Consider the following 15,965-nt stretch of genomic DNA (forward strand, 5'->3'; position numbering starts at 1 on the left):
CTGATATCATTTTTCAACTTGCATAATGGCAAAATTTACATTCATTAAGGATTATGTCCTATGAGAAGCTGAGGACTTTCACTGCCTGATACAGAACTCAGAGAGATCTGGATGTGTTTAGCAACTGAAAGGACTGTACACTGAATAGCTATAGATTGTTTTTATTGTGCCAAAAAGCACAGTTCTTTTCTGCTCTGGGAAGTACATCCTGCTGAGGTACACACAGAAAGAGCTTAAAAGTACAGTTTCAAAAAGAAAAATAATTATTGTAAAAAGTACTGGCATTCTAACTGCATCAACAAAAATTACTTCCATCAGCAAGACATCATGTGAAAGTATCTCATTCTTGTCACACTAAATTAGCAATTAATAACTAAATACATCAACTTAAGTTAAAATGGAAAATCTCTCCAGTCTTAATAAGGCCTCAGATGTTCTAATTTTTCATATACTCTCATCACATTTGATCTAGATGACACATTCACTACATCAAGTAAGCATTTTATCTAAGATTTCATTCTCTACAACTAGTCAAATAAACAACAATAAAAAAGCAATGATAATAAATTATATTTATCAGAATAATGCCTAAATATCAACTACAAATGTTGTCTCTTCTTTCTAGGTCCAGTATAAAAGCAATAATTATGACTACTTCTTCAGAAAATCCTTTTTTATTATTATTTTGTAGGACTTCATATGTGATTTCCTTTAGGCTAGAAAAATAAATTTTTTGCATGAGAAAAAAAGAATGCACCAAGTGGGACTGAGGGCAGAGACCTCAGAATAACAGTGCCTAAAATGATATTCCAAGGATAAAGAACAGAAAGTACTTGAACTAAAGTGAGCTTCTTGCTCAAAAGTGCTTCTTCGGTTATACTGCAGTGAAAGACTTCTGATATTAAACTTCTCTAATAGCTCTTTTTGCAATGAACAAGCTGAAACTTGGTAAGTATCAGTAAGGGAAACAAGTAAGGGAAACAAGCTGAAAAGGCATTCCTGCAGAAGATGGGAAGCCTGTAATCTATTTCTTCAGATTGAATCGATATTGTGTATTTCTAGTTCCAGACCAACACCACACCTTTATAAAGTTCAGTCCAGGTAAAAGTTCAGCGAGACATTTGAATAGAGAGAAGAAAGAGCAATATTTTAGAAGATTTACACACTTCAATTAATTATCATCCCAATTTATGTGCATGTACAGTGAACAGTAATTCCTTTGGGGCTCCAATTGCATGGTCCTATAAACTTCTCTCAATAGGTCAATGACATTTCACATTACAATTGTAAAAACACTGAAAAATATGGAAGATGTGTTTAGTGGTGGTGTTCACTGAAAAAGATATTTCATTAGAACTTCACAGATTACATATTTTTTTCCTGTATTTTCTAAGTAGAAGTCAGAATTAGCATTCTTCTGTAAAATCTTCACAGTTCTGGTCCTAGCTTCCTGAGCAAGACTTCCTACCCTAAACAGTGAAAGTACTCCTGCAGTCAGCAGATTCCATTCTCATACCAGCTGAAAATCTCAGTGTCTGGTAATCTCTCAACTTGCACCAGGTTTTTAGTTCTATAAATCACTTACTAATGGCACTAAACATACAAATTTCCTTCTTACATTTGATGCATGGGTATATGTTCTGAATAGTAAAATAGCACTGATACACAGAATTTATGCAAAATGAAAGTGTTAAGGTACAGTTACATGCAACTGCTTTCCCTCAACTTGTCTTTATGTTTGCAAGTTTGTCCTGTAAATTATCTCCTCCCTTATCTTTCTTGACCTAAGTGCAGACATTTCAGTGTTTAGAGCTGAACTATATATTTTATCTGAAAAAAAGTTTTCAACAAAACAACAGTCAACTAAAATACAACACCAACATCCTTCTGAATGCTAAAGCTGCAATTCAAATTGAAGAGATTAAATATGCAAAATGCACCGCAGCATTTAGAATTATTATTTTAAATCTAACAGATCCGAAAGGCTACACTAGGCAGTAAAGTAGCCAGGTTTTGCTTTAAGCACATTATTAATTTAAAGACCAAGGGATATCAATCAGCATCCATACATATTAAAGCATTCTTCACCTTCAGCCAAGAAGAATATTTTACATTGTTTGCTGTGACTGCATTTGAGTATATTAACTGTATCATGACATTTGTGAAAAGCAGATAAACTACCAGATCTTTCACACAACCTAAAATAAAAGACAAACTTTGGAGGTTATGATAGCCCCAAAAACCTTTATTTGTCCTTAAAAGAATTACGAGCATTCCTAAGCACGTCTTCTTTTTTGTTGTTAAGAATTTCTCATTAGTACCTATCTAAAATGAATTCTCTCTGTACAGCTATATATATAAATGTATAACAACTGGTGCCCATATGCTGTTGCCTGAATATGTTGTTGCCAGGCAACCGCTATAAAGCATTTTGCACTGCTTGCAAAAATCTGAATGAATGATTTGAAGCAAGATTATTTCAAAAAACTAGAAAGAAAAGTCACTACTGGAATGACATGAATAATTCCTTGTGCATTTCAAGGATTCATACAGAACGATTCTTCCATAATAACTGATTTGTGAAAGGACAGCTCCTTCGAGCAGTATTTGAAGGGCATTTTACAACAACAACAAAAAAATGTGTGTTGTATGCATCCGGCTAATGTTCCCTCTTGGATTCTGAGCCAAAGCCATGGAAGTTAATGGGTTTCTTTAAATTGACTTCAGGGTCTTTGATCAGGTCTTTAATGTCTATCATAGAACAAAAATGACAGCCTGCTAAACGAAAAACCAAAAGGCCATCATCCCACAAGAGAGACAAAATGCAAATAAAATGTTGCCATCTCAACATAGACAAGGGAAGAAGGTCAAGCCTACAAACACTATTTGGCATAATCTTCATACAGCTAAAGTATAATCTCACTGAGGCTAATGATATTATGCACAGGGCTAAAATAGAAGTGTTTATAATCCACTGACAACAAGGAAGCAACATGCTAGCTGCATGAGAGAAACTATTTTTCCCTTTAAATAGGTACCATCCATTACAGTTTACAGATACTTGGCCATCAGACCTCATAAGAATTAAGTGAAAAAACACATCAAGGGAAGCAACTGGGAAACAGCAAACTCAGAAGCACTTAATACATGTCTGACTCACAAGTTTCTTTAAATGCAGAGATTAGTAGAAAAAAAAAAAAAAAAAGGACTTTCTGTTCTTCTTTACAGTGGCTGCAACACAGTTCTTGCTATTTGCTGCACAATATTCTTAATCAATAAGAACTGTTCCAAAGCTCAAAATGATTGTTCTTTCCATAATAACCTAATTGGAAATCCATACATTTTCCATTTAATCCTACAAAACCTTCATGTAACTGTAGCACGAAAAAGTACTGAAAGCAGTCATTACTGGTATTTAAAAATGATACTTTCAGTATTAAGTAGTAAATGTGACTAGTGTCCTTAATGGATTACAGCAGAATCCTTTTAATTCTCTACCTTAGGTTGTCTAGAACTAGCATGAAAAGTGAACTCCTTTACATGAAAGCAATCTGGCATCTAAATCCTGTTGGTCTGGAGCTTTGCTGAAACTAAAATAAATTAATTACAAATAGGAATTAAGTTTTTAAAGTTTCATTTGAATTATCTTTATGCTCTGAGATGTAACACACACTTCAAATCACATGTTAGTATGTAGTTAGAAATGTCATTCTCGATATTTTCAGAAAGCATGAGTAGATTTGCCATAGAAAATATCACAAAATAATCTATGGAAAAGACATCCATCCTAGGCTGCACTGCTTGCTTGGGCTTTCTATTTGTTTGTTTCTCGTGCTATGGAAACTCAAAGAATGAGAACCTTTGCCCTGCCTCCTGCATTCATCATGACCTCACTGCAAAGCCATTGTGGTCAATCAACAGTTTCAGACTTGGGATATTTGTCAGATCCTTTCACTTTCTTTGTCCTAAATATACACCTAGTAACAATTAAGCATCAGGATTTTGTAAAACATGTAAACTGTACTATTTCAAGAGTAACTCGGCAGCAATCACAGCTTTACATTCATGACATTGTTAGCACTGATTGATTGAAGACAGGGTTAAGGGCAGGAGAAGAAACACTGTGTTCCTCTCCAGAGAGCTGTTCATAATGATTAAAAAGTATGGTTAGAAATAGAGGGTTTATACGGTAAAACTTTTCATTTGGTGACTAACAGCAACCTGTTATTTATTACTCAATCAAGACTGACTGGCAGGTACAATTTTCTCTTTGGATAGCAGAATTAGGGTATAAGTTGAACCAATCAGGAAATAATTCTACTCAGTATGTAGAAATATATAAACCCCAGTATTTATTCACCAACTGACTGAAAATTTCCATTAAATAGGATTCTTTTGTTCTCCAGCCCAAGAGTGCCAAAAATAAGACAAAAACAAACAAACAAAAAGATTGAGACTGAAGGTTGATTTGGGTCATAACAAGACAATCGAGGTGACACAATGCTCATTTTTAATTGGACTTCCTAATGTGACATCAAATTGTTTTTCTTCTAAGAGACAGCACTTCAACAAGGCATGAAATCCTTGCAGCTTAGTTTATTAGGAGACAACAAAGGGATTCCAATCTGATACAGGAAAGTTTCAGCTATGAGCACAGCCAGCGCAGTACAAAATTGTGTCATATGAATTTTAATGTAACACAACTATGAAAGACTCCAAAAGAACAAAGGCAGTACAGTCCTATCCCACACTACACAAATGACCTATTCTGATCTGAACAGCATACCACATTACAATCAAATTTATTTCAAAAGAGGGTCGCACAGGTCAAATGTAATGGCTGCAAGAATGAGGTATTTCCTTTATGCAGTATTAGAGAAAAGCAAAATATCAAACAGCGCAGGAATGCCAGAGCACTGAAAGGAAAGGCATATTTGGGCTACAGAGAAACTGGATCTTAAAAAGATGTTTTAATTACAGCTCTCCTTACTGACTACAGCTTCCAAATTTCAAGGATGCATGACATCTTCATAAAGGAATTGCTAGTATACATATGAGAAAGTCTACTACACAGATTTCAGTGCAAGTTTAAAATGTCAAGGCACCATAGATATGCTTTATATACAGCCCACGCTTAACAAAGTAAAGGAATAATGTACCTCTTCTAACTGGCTGGATAGTTCTTCCTGGCCTAACAACATGCAGGAGCCATGACACTAACAGCAGAGGCAGATGGCAGCTCGTAATAACAATAGAGGGGTTGGTAACACTCCCCCATTTTGGCATGCTGAGGATCCAACCCCAAATCAAGAGCAACATAAAAATACCAGAACAACAGAGTTTGCCTGAAAATGTTAGGCTCTCAGGAAATACAGTGGAGTGTGTTAAAATGTTTATCTTAAATAGTTCCGAGTCCCGACTTCTCATTTCAGCATGGATGTTTGCCCGTTCTCCTTGGCTAGACACACTTGCTCACAATATAAACCTAATTTGAGTGCACGTGGGGAGGAGGTAGCCAGGGTAACAAGCACCTGATGCAAGGTATAGGCATAATAAGGCAAAGGTAAACATGTGGTGCCTTGTAAGAAAAACAAAATCATGAAGAGTTTCTATTTCACAAAGTACAAAATCAATAAAGGAAGGTACACAGAAGAAGCCTTACAACTAAGCCTTCTGAAAACTAAATTCTTTGGAAATCAAATCCTATCTGAAATTTCAGCCCAAGCCCAAGGTTCTTTAGAAGATATGCGATATGCTACCTGCTTTTGCTCTCCAGTATTATGTCACTCAATACCTGGAACTTCACAGGCTGCATTACACTGAAGCATCTTCCCTTTGATTCCCAGCCAGGGCTCCCTCAGACACAGAACAAGAAGGAATAAAAGCTGTACTGGAAGAATTTCCATCATGAGCTGGCCGCCAGCCTGAAGGTTAGCATTAGTTTTATTGCCCAAATCTAGCACTACAACTGGCATCAGCCACCTCAGCTCTCCTAGTTCTAATCTACGTTTCAGGAGACATCAAAATATTCATAAAATGTAACCATTATGTTCACCCAAAAGTTAAAAAAAAAAAAACAACAAAAAATCATTAAATTTCCAGACTATAAAAATAAAGCATAACTAGCAAGAGAGAAAATTCTATCTACATATTTCAAAATGATCTTACACTTGAGCTTCCAGAGCTCATAGCTCTCTTCCCCTGATTTTAGTATTTTTTGGAGGTTAAAGAGTATTAATTTGTTAACAGACATTTGTATCCCTGGAAGTTGATGCATTCTCTTACAAATGACAGCTCTACTATAATTCATTAAGCTCTGCATTAGGAGATGGACTAAGGGAAAAAATAGAAACCTTTAATGTTTCACTTGGTGAATAAAAACTGCATTAATTTAGAAATTCAGTCACCAGAATCCAATTAGCTATGGATATATACTCACATATTCATACCTTTCAACCATCACATCTCATTTGAATTTTGATGCTATTTTCTACAAAATACAATCCATTTTACATTGTACTTAATAGATTCATTCAGATATGTATCCCCATATATCATACTTAAGCTTATGCTACCACCTGCCTGAGGCTGTGTGGTCAGAATTGTCACCCCCACACACCTCGTCATGAGCAGAACATTCTCCATAGATGCTGTAAGAACTGTTTCACTCCTGTATGGTACAGAAGGATGATAATCTTCCTGACCATAAACAATATCCACTCCAAAAACATGCAGTTACCCATTCCCCCTCCCACCACCCCCCCCCCCCCCTCCAAAAAAAAGAAAAAAAACCAAAACATATTTATGTTTTCAAGTTACTTTAAGCTGTACCACAATGAAATATCACCACTTTCACCGTTTCACTTTCAGAAGCCAGCAGATTACCATAATGCGAACTCTACATTTGTTGCATATAATATTATACACATAGGTATATAAAAGTATTTACATATATAGAGATGTGCATGTACACCATTTCACACCTGGAAAGCTCTGAGTTACCTTCAAAAACAGACTTGCAAATCAGACAGATTGACTCTGTCTCCAACTAACAGCACCAAGGTGTTTTGATAGCACTGCCCATCCAGCAGCACAGCTGAGCTGGAACAAGACTGACCTGCAAAGGTTAAGCAGAGGACTGCCAGCAACAATCTGAGTCTCAAGAATTGTTTCTTCAATTAAGCAGTGCCCAATTCTGATCTGTGGAGCAACTCCTGGGTTGCAAAAACATTAACAGGAGCACTCATTCTCTTTGGATTTACACTTTCTCCCAAACATTTGAACTTGGCTCTATTACAGACTCGGACCAAACTCTTCCTTGCTCTTTTGGCATTAACACCCCTGTCAAGGCACGAAAGTGCTGCAAAGGTCAGTTTACAGCTTGTCTCCCACCTTCCTGCATGCTGTGTCTACGACGAGAGCACAGAAGCTGTGGAGGAGATGGGAGGGAGGAGGTGAATATTAGCACCGTGATAAGCTTGCAGGGTGTGATTTGCAGGGGCACAGATTTCCCATGGCTCCTGAAAGCAGGAGATGGAGTCCACCTTGCTGCAGGGAACAGCAGGTGGGGACCCACACTTCTCCAGACACTCAGCAACAATACAAGGTAAACTCAAAGCAGGGCAAACCCCAGCTCTTCTCCAGGTCTGATCCCCAGCCTGCAGGGAACCCAGTCTCTTGGGTTTGCTGGCAACACCAGCAGCTGCATGAGGCAGTGGAGGCCTTGGAGCTACCAGCTCCCTGGGCCTCCTCTTTTCCCGACACGCCAAAGAGCAGGAGAATACCCAACCAGATGAGTCCTGGGAGCACCTGAAGTTGCGGAGATCCTGACCTCTGCCCCGCTGCACACACACCACGCTCCAACTTTGTGCCTTTCCAAGGCTCACCGCGTCCCACCAGCGAAAGTGTCCGTGGCGCTTACTGATAACGCACGCTTGCCCTCAGCCTCGGCGGGCACCAGCGGCCGGCACTCTCAGCCACGAGCTGCCCCAACCACAAGAACTGTCTCCTCCTGTAGCCGCTCTCGCGCCCGTGCGGCAGTCACCGCCCGCCCCAGCTCCTCGAACCCCAACCTTCACGTTCCCTTCCGCCTTTGCCCTGACTGAAGAAGTCCCCTTCCCACAACACGGGAGCGGGGGCAGAAGCCCCGTACAAAGTTTTGCCAGAGCCTGCCGGCGCCTCCCGCCCTCCTTCCATGAAAGCCCCTGCACGGAGCGGTGCAGCCGGGGAAGGGACGCCCGAGGGGGGATGCCCTCGCCGTGTGCCCCGGGGCCGAAGGAACGGGCGACGCCGCCCGCCGACAGTGAGCCCGGAGCCGCTGGCTAAGAGCGACGCCTCGAAGCGCCCGGCTCGCCGCGAGGTGCCATGGCAGCACATCCCTCCAGCTCCGAGGGAAAGGGAGCTAAGTCCAGCCGTTAGCAGCGGTGGGAGCAGCAGCAGGTCGCCGCGTCCCGCGTTGCCGGCCCCGACCCGGGGCACCGCCGCCCCCAGCGCCTCGCCCCCAGCGGCGAAGGAGAGCTCACTCACCCCCAGCTTCCTGCTGCGAATTTTCACGTAGCCCTGTTTGACTATATCGTTAAAGTTGGAGGCCATGGCCAGCGCTGTCTGCTTCCTCCCCTCCGCGCCCGGAGTCCTCCTCCACCTCCTCCTCTGCTGCCTCTTCCTCCTTCCCCGGGCCCTCCTGGGTGCCGCCGGCCGCCGGCTCCCGAGACGCCTCTGGCATCCAGGCAGCGGCGGGGCCGCGCTCCGCTCTGCTCCGCCCCGCGCTCCTCCCGCGGGTTCCGCTCCGCGCCGACCCCAGTGGCAGAAGGTCCTCGACTCTTCCACCGGCCCCTCACCTCACCTCGGCCGCCACCGCCCTGCCTGCCAGCCCCGCTCCGCGGCTGCCCGCGCCTACAGCCGGGGAGCGGGAGGGGCAGCGGGCGGAGCAGGGCGGGGACACCGCCCCCGGCGCCGCGGCCGCGCAGCCCGCCTCCAGGCCGGCCCTACCCGCAGCCCGCCGCCGCGAGCTGCTGCCGGGGCCGCGGGGAGGCGGTGAGGGGGGCCGGGGCCTGTGGAGGGGGAGCCCTGGGCTGAGAGCCGGAGCTTGGTTCTGCCTCGTCGGCTTTGGCCGCTGGTGTAGAGCTGTCAGAGTCGGGTGGCTGCGCCCGGGTGGCACATCCGTGCGGACAGACACAGGGGGGCACCGTGCCGTGCTTGCCAGCGTCCTAGGGGGCATGTAGGTGCCCAGTGCCGAACACTGGAATGTGTCGGTGCAGCTAACCTGGATGGAACAGACATTCAAACTACAGAAGTAGAGAATGAAAAACTTGATAAGTGAGGTGTTATACACAGGTACTCAGTGCCCCCCGCAGCGGTGGCCATGCCTTTAATTATACTGCTCCTCGTGGTGGATCTATCAAAAAGAATGAATTCTGAAAGAAAAATAAAACCCGACACACTAGATAATGCTTAGAAGAGATCAGGAAAAAAACGTACTGAAACTGCTCGTCTTTGGGTTAGTTATAGGCAAAACAGACAAGAATGAATCTGGACTGCTTGAGGAAAGAAAACTGCACATGATGGATAGAAGAGTGGGTGTGTTACTGTAGTGCTGAGAAAATGCTCTCCATAAATGTTGTCAGTGAAGAAGCTAGGTTATTAATGAAAAGTTTCCTAAGTTATTATCCTACATAACCCTTTTCTGAGGGCATCGCTATCTTGAAATTTGATGTATCAGGAGTTTACAGCATACATTGTATCCCTATGTGTGCTACACTCTGAGATGAAACATGTATCAATAGTCAAAAGTTTGCCAGGTTCATTGAATAGTCTTAGAAATGGACTGTGAACTTTTTGTTGTAACTTGCTTTTGCAGATCAAACCTTTTGGTGAATTCAACTTTCTCAGCTAATCTTCTGTGAACTTAATGGGGATCAATCCTGCAGTAAATAGGGAAGAAAACCGATTATGATGTTTGGAATTATGATGGAAAGCTTTATAACTTCACTCTATAAACTTGTATAAGGAAAATGGAAAATAAAAGAGAAATCTTGATGTTTTGATTTCCATAATTTTTTTTTAACTGTGATAAAAGCCTTTTGCTATCTCAACAAAATTTCACTGACAAAAATAAATAAATAGATAAAATCAGTCTTAATGTTATGATCTAAAGGCTCTTGCATTTTCATTGACTGCTGTTGGCTTTCTATCCAAGTCTAACAAGTGTGAAAATTATGATTCTAGGCCAAGAAAATTCTCATTTACCACCAGAATCCTTATTATTTTATTTGTTCTGAATTCTTTTGCCATAGTCAATTAGTAAGTGGTGAGGGAGATGAGAGACTGCCTCCCCTTTGATTTTCTAGCAACCGATGGGATGTGTTTTGGAACATTTGCTAGGAATAAGACTCTGCATTACTTTTATCCAAGAACAAATATCTATAAAAGCATGCAATTCTTCATAAAAGATATGATCTGAAAAAAAGACACAGAAAAAAATGTTTAGCATATATACACTTGTGCCTTCCTAGCTATTTCTAGTGAAATGTCAAAAGGATATGCTTGAGCTTCTGCTTTGAGTGGAATATGAATTCTTCTTTAATTTCTATTTCAATGATATGTCAAGGCAGAATATTTTAGATTTTAGAAAAAAGGGGGGGGGGGGGGGAAGAGTTATACTACCAGAGAATAAATTCATGACAATTTATAACGTATTAAACATGAGCTTTGTTCACAATAAGACTAGTGGTTGTTTAAAGTACAGAAAGCTCCTGAAGGATCAAAGAGGACAGGAAAATTTCTTGGCAGTTGTCAGCCAGAAAAGTACACAATCCTATTCAATTAACTTATGAAAAGATATCTCATTCACTGATTAACCCTGAAAGATTTCATCTTGTGGACTTGGTTTCACATGTAGCCCCTAAACTCTTGTTCATCACCTCTCAGCCACACAAAAATTGATGTATGTATGTGTCCTTAAATTGAGATAAAAATAATGGCATAAACTAAGGTCCTTTTATATGTTTTTTTTGTTTTGTTATGTTATTGTTTTTTTTCTTTTTGTTTTGTTTTTTTTGTTGTTGTTGTTGCTTGTTTGTTTGTGTTTAGTAAGATTGTGCTGTATACCGCACAAAAAGAGCAGCACTTCCTGGACATTTTTAAGCATTTCATTCTCTGCAGTAAGAGGTAACAATGCAACAGAGCTTGTGTCACCTTAGTAGTAAAAAAGATAATAAGTCATTTATTCTTGAGCATATTAACTCACTGTATAACATTCATGAGAAATGGTTTTGATGGTAGAGGTAATTGTATATCTATTAGTAATTTTCAACAATTTTAACCCAATTATTTATTATTGTTCTTGTGTTTTTCATTAAAATCCATGCATGAATCCCTGTATTATTATTATTGTTGTTGCTATTGTTGTAGTCATTGCTATTGCTATTATTATTTTATTACAACAAAAATACAAGAGGTACACAAAATAGATGTGAAATACAAAACATTTTCATTCTACATTCATCAGAGTATAAGCTATCCAGCCTGAGTTTAGTAGATCATCTGTCCAGTATTTATTTTCAGTTGCTTTAGATGGCACCAGACAGAACAAGCAAATATCAATTTGCATATGGGTCCCATGGGCAGCTCATGCCATAAACGCACATCTCTGAATCATAGAAAGATGGCTAAGTTGTCTTGTTGTTTCCCCACAAAAGTGATATTGTGAAATTCTTCATAACACACATGTACATTGTATTTGTATACAGCTTCAGAAGGAAGATTTCACAAAGCAGAAGCCCTCCTTTTCTTTGGAAATTTCAGGAAGTTTTCTCAGAAACTCAAAAGGTATATACTCAAGGGAGCCAAAAGAAAGAAGCAGGAAAGACACAGTATGATTGTGAGGTATTCATTGCCATGAATACCTTATATATTTTGTAAAAGATTATTTATAATACCCCTACTGATGTGAAATCATCATTTCAAAACAGAAATTATTCAGCAAATCCCAAGTATTTCAAGCAGAGAAGTTAATTTCTAACCTATCTAACTGAAGTCCAATCAAGATTAATATAATTTTGGACAGACAATATGTATTGCCATTCACCCTTGTCAGAATGTAATTCATTTAAATGAAATTATTTCACTTGTTCTTGCTTCACAAATTGAACAAATTCTTGCAGGATATATTCAGATCTGACTGCATATGCATCCCATGGATTTGTGAATGATTCTCCACTGAGAGTTAACACCAGTGTTCAGATTCCAGCCAAGAGGGACTTGCATCAGTCTCGCCAGAGATGAGCAGAAGCAAATCCCTCTCTCTGATTCTAGCAAAGAATACCACTTCTCCCCCTTCTTCCCTCACCAATACTAGCTGAGTCTAAAGGAGAACCTCTGGTTAAAAGATTACTGGGGAACTGGCAGTATGTAATCAAGACATCTGATAAAAAAACATGTTCCCACCTAAAGCTATTTCCAATCTAAAATAAACAGTAATTCTTATTATGATAATAGAAATTTGCATAGGCAATGCCAAGAAAGAAGATAATGTATTATTAATGTTTGGAAGCTTACCTTCAGTGAGGCTTCAGACAATTATTTTACTTCAACTCATAAATCACATACTAACCAGAGTCCTTTGTGGACCAGCATGAAACATAAATCACTCAGAGAGACAGTATTAAAAAACTATTGTTTTCCATGGGCACTGCAAATAGCAAAGCCATTAGTTCCTGCATAAAAAGGCATGCATATTTATTGCTAGCTTTCTATCCAGACCCATCACATATATGCTTTCATTCCTCAAATACAAGGTAAACAGGCAGGCTAATATCTCAATCTGTTTTTTTTTCTGACCCATATCAGAAAGGTAAATTAAAAAAAAAAAAGAAAAAGAAAGAAGAAAAAAAAATATAAAAAGATTTATATAATAATATATATAAAAATTTATATAATTATATATATATAATAAGTTTAGTCTGTTTCTGGATATCTGGAAAGGAAATGTCAGGAAATGTGTTCTATCAGAGAGTCACTGAGAACAAAATCTTCACTCCTCTGAGACTCTGTTGATACAAAGCATAGTACATGCTTTTTGCTCTTTGCCCCCAAAGAAGAAATGATGTGGGCATGTCTGGAGCCCCAGTAACCATGCTGACAATCTTTGTCCTGACAGACGTGGTCTCTCAGAGGTAACTGCACCAGACTGAGGTATTACCTTCTCCAGATGTCTGTTCAAGGCCTTTTTGGGGAAGCAATGTGCTGTACAAAGGATGTTAGAAGTGTACATGTACTGGCTTTATTAATGGTTTTTTTAATGGCTTAGGCTGATTTATTAGACTATGAAGTGCAATATCCGAGAATAAGATGCTTTGCTTCTACTTATGGGGGAAATAATGTTTCAAATTAAGGCAGCTAAATCTTAGAGAGCCCATTAAGTCTAATACTCTTGCAAATATATATAGCTATTAAAAGAATGATTTTCTGATTGGCTTCTGACAATTTCTAAATATGAAACATGGTGAATACCACATAAGTGCTCTAATTGAAATATCAGATTTTCCATTTCTATGTATGTATGATACTCCAACAATCTTCAGAAACACTGCGGAAAAACTATTAGAGTACAAAATCTCATTTTGTGAATTATTTTCAATTATAGCTATCTTTAAAAACTCAGAAGTTGAATCTTTGAAAAGTACACCTTTTATTGAAGACAAACTTGAATTCTGATTCTTCAATGTTTTCCAACATGGAAATCCAGTATTAATAAACTGTTTTTCACTATGCCTTTGTAGACTATAAATTATCAGAATTATCTGCTTATAATGAAAAGAACTACAGTGGAAAAAATCTAATCCCAAACTCATTATAAACATACTTTATTTCTATAGTTCACTCCCTTCCCAGAGGGAAATTAGGATATTTGACTGACCTGTCTGTTTTTTTTTTTTTTTTTTTGTTGTTGTTTGTTTGTTTGTTTGTTTTACCAATTTTATCCTCTTAGGTAACCTCTAAATCTGTTTTGATTTATTTTTTTTCTGGAGTCTCAAAAAGAGAATTTCACTTCCAAACTAAATTATATTCAGAAACAGAAAGAATACAGGAAAGAGGAGTATTCTTTTTGTGTTTTTTATAGGATAAGCAATAAGATTTTATGGGTGTGTCTTCAGAAATATACACATGGAAAAAAAAAAAAAAGTACTTAAAAAAGAGAGAGAGAGAGAGAGAGAGAGAGAGAAGAGGAAACAAGAAGAAACAGCCTAAACCCAAGCTGCGGTAGTCAAGTGGTAGGATAAAAATCCTAATGGAATAACCTTGAGAAGGTGGAGATAAGAAACTAACCACAACACTTTGAAGTGCCTCAGTGTCAAATCTCACATATTAGGAAGCACAGCCCTCCCAGACGTAAGTGAACAAAGCTAGGACATTTTGGCATGTTTTTTGTATTTTTGTATTAAACTTTTCCTACCTTTTCTCCTTACCCAGTTCTGCATGGGAAGAAGATAACAAGCAACCATGAAAATAGGAAGAAAAGAAATGTGTCTTAAACTGACACTCCAGCTGAAGGACATTCCAGCTTAACCTAACAGAAAGAGGAGCAGAATGTTGCTGAGATGCTGAGGAAGCAAATATGACTACTTCTAACTATAGTCTTCATCACACATTCTGTTGCCTCATTCTTTTTGTGTTGTGGTGATCCTCTCCTTAAGACAAGGGAAATGCAAAATTATCATCCAGCATCCAGACATACTGGTCCAAAATATCTAAAGAAAGATGTGTACTTCTGCTTGTACTGTCTGGACTAGCTGTGGAGATCTGAGGGAAAGAAAAAATGAAAGTTTTGAACATGCAGGAAGATACTGGGAAGCATGTCTAAGTAAGATCCACTCTTGAGAACATCCTTGAGATCCTCATGGAGTTTGACACAACCTAGAGAACATCTCAATATGATGGAAATAGAAAACTGTACAGTAGGTAGCTGCTTAGAAATTCTGTGAAAAAAAAATGAATCCAGATAAAGAATAAAGACTGCAACAAGTCTCTTCAGTAAGGGAAAGAAATAAACCTTGTCCATCACTTACTCAGTGTGGCTTGCCAGTTTCAGTGACCACACTTTGGACTACATAGAGCACAAGCTTCTTATGTCATGTCTAGGTGTCATGGGAGGCAGACTGTGGCTAGGACAGCTCAGAGGAAAAAAAAGAAATTCATAATAATCTAAAACTCACTGCTTTTGTTCACAAAGAAGCTGGTTTAAAATCTGGCTGCACTGGATTTCCTGCAGGAAAGTATAAAACTTTATAAAAACTTTGTTCTGTTGAGAATATTCTAGAAACACTAAAACCCAAACAGGAGAATATTGCAGATTTGTGTGGGTGTATCTGGACTGTTGGTAGCAAATGGATATCAGTTTTGTAGAGATGTCCTGTAGATATTGTCAGTACCTGTAACTTTCATAGGGCCCATCTGGGTGGGGACTTATAGAACTGTACAGAGGTAGAGTTCATGAGGAAGTCTATCCTTCATGAGCTTTTCTGTAGGATCTGAGAACTGGGGGTTGTTCTGTGTTTTTATAAGCCTCAACCAGACCTTGTCTTCAAATACAATGAGAAATAGAGTACCAATCTTGGAAAGTCTTGGAAAATCAGGTAGAGTAGGGAACAGGTGGATGTACAGTGTGAAACAGAAATAGGCTTCTGCTTATCTCCAGACATGTACGTATCTAATTTCATGACCTATTTAATCTTGCCTGAATACTTTGCCAAAAGTTTTCATATTAAGATTACTGACTTTATGCAAATATTCACATATAATAAAGGTATTATGTATTTAGCTAATAGCTGATTCTTAATCTTTCAAGGTTAATGTTTAATGCTATTTTAATGTAGCTACCGCAATTTTTTTTCACCGGTGTAGAACAACTGAATTTATCGAAAAATGGACAGATATTTTTTGAAAAATTGAGTACGGGAATATTTTTC

The 15,965-nt window shown here is 39.1% G+C and overlaps 1 protein-coding gene and 1 non-coding gene across 2 annotated transcripts in view; both read right to left on the reverse strand.

Moving 5' to 3' along the window:
- The window catches only part of DOK6 (docking protein 6), a 256,449-nt gene extending 247,549 nt beyond the window's left edge, over positions 1-8,900 (reverse strand). Inside the window, exon 1 of the mRNA XM_419111.7 lies at positions 8,527-8,900. Within this exon, the coding sequence (XP_419111.3) occupies positions 8,527-8,592 (66 nt within the window). The 5' untranslated portion in view covers positions 8,593-8,900. The remainder of the gene's footprint in view (positions 1-8,526) is intronic.
- MIR1681 (microRNA 1681) lies at positions 287-386 on the reverse strand. The gene has a single exon (NR_035174.1). It is a non-coding gene; the product is annotated as a microRNA 1681 (primary transcript).
- Positions 8,901-15,965: the final 7,065 nt, after the last annotated feature.

The sequence above is a fragment of the Gallus gallus genome, chromosome 2 (assembly GCF_016699485.2).
Source record: "Gallus gallus isolate bGalGal1 chromosome 2, bGalGal1.mat.broiler.GRCg7b, whole genome shotgun sequence".
NCBI lineage: Eukaryota > Metazoa > Chordata > Aves > Galliformes > Phasianidae > Gallus > Gallus gallus.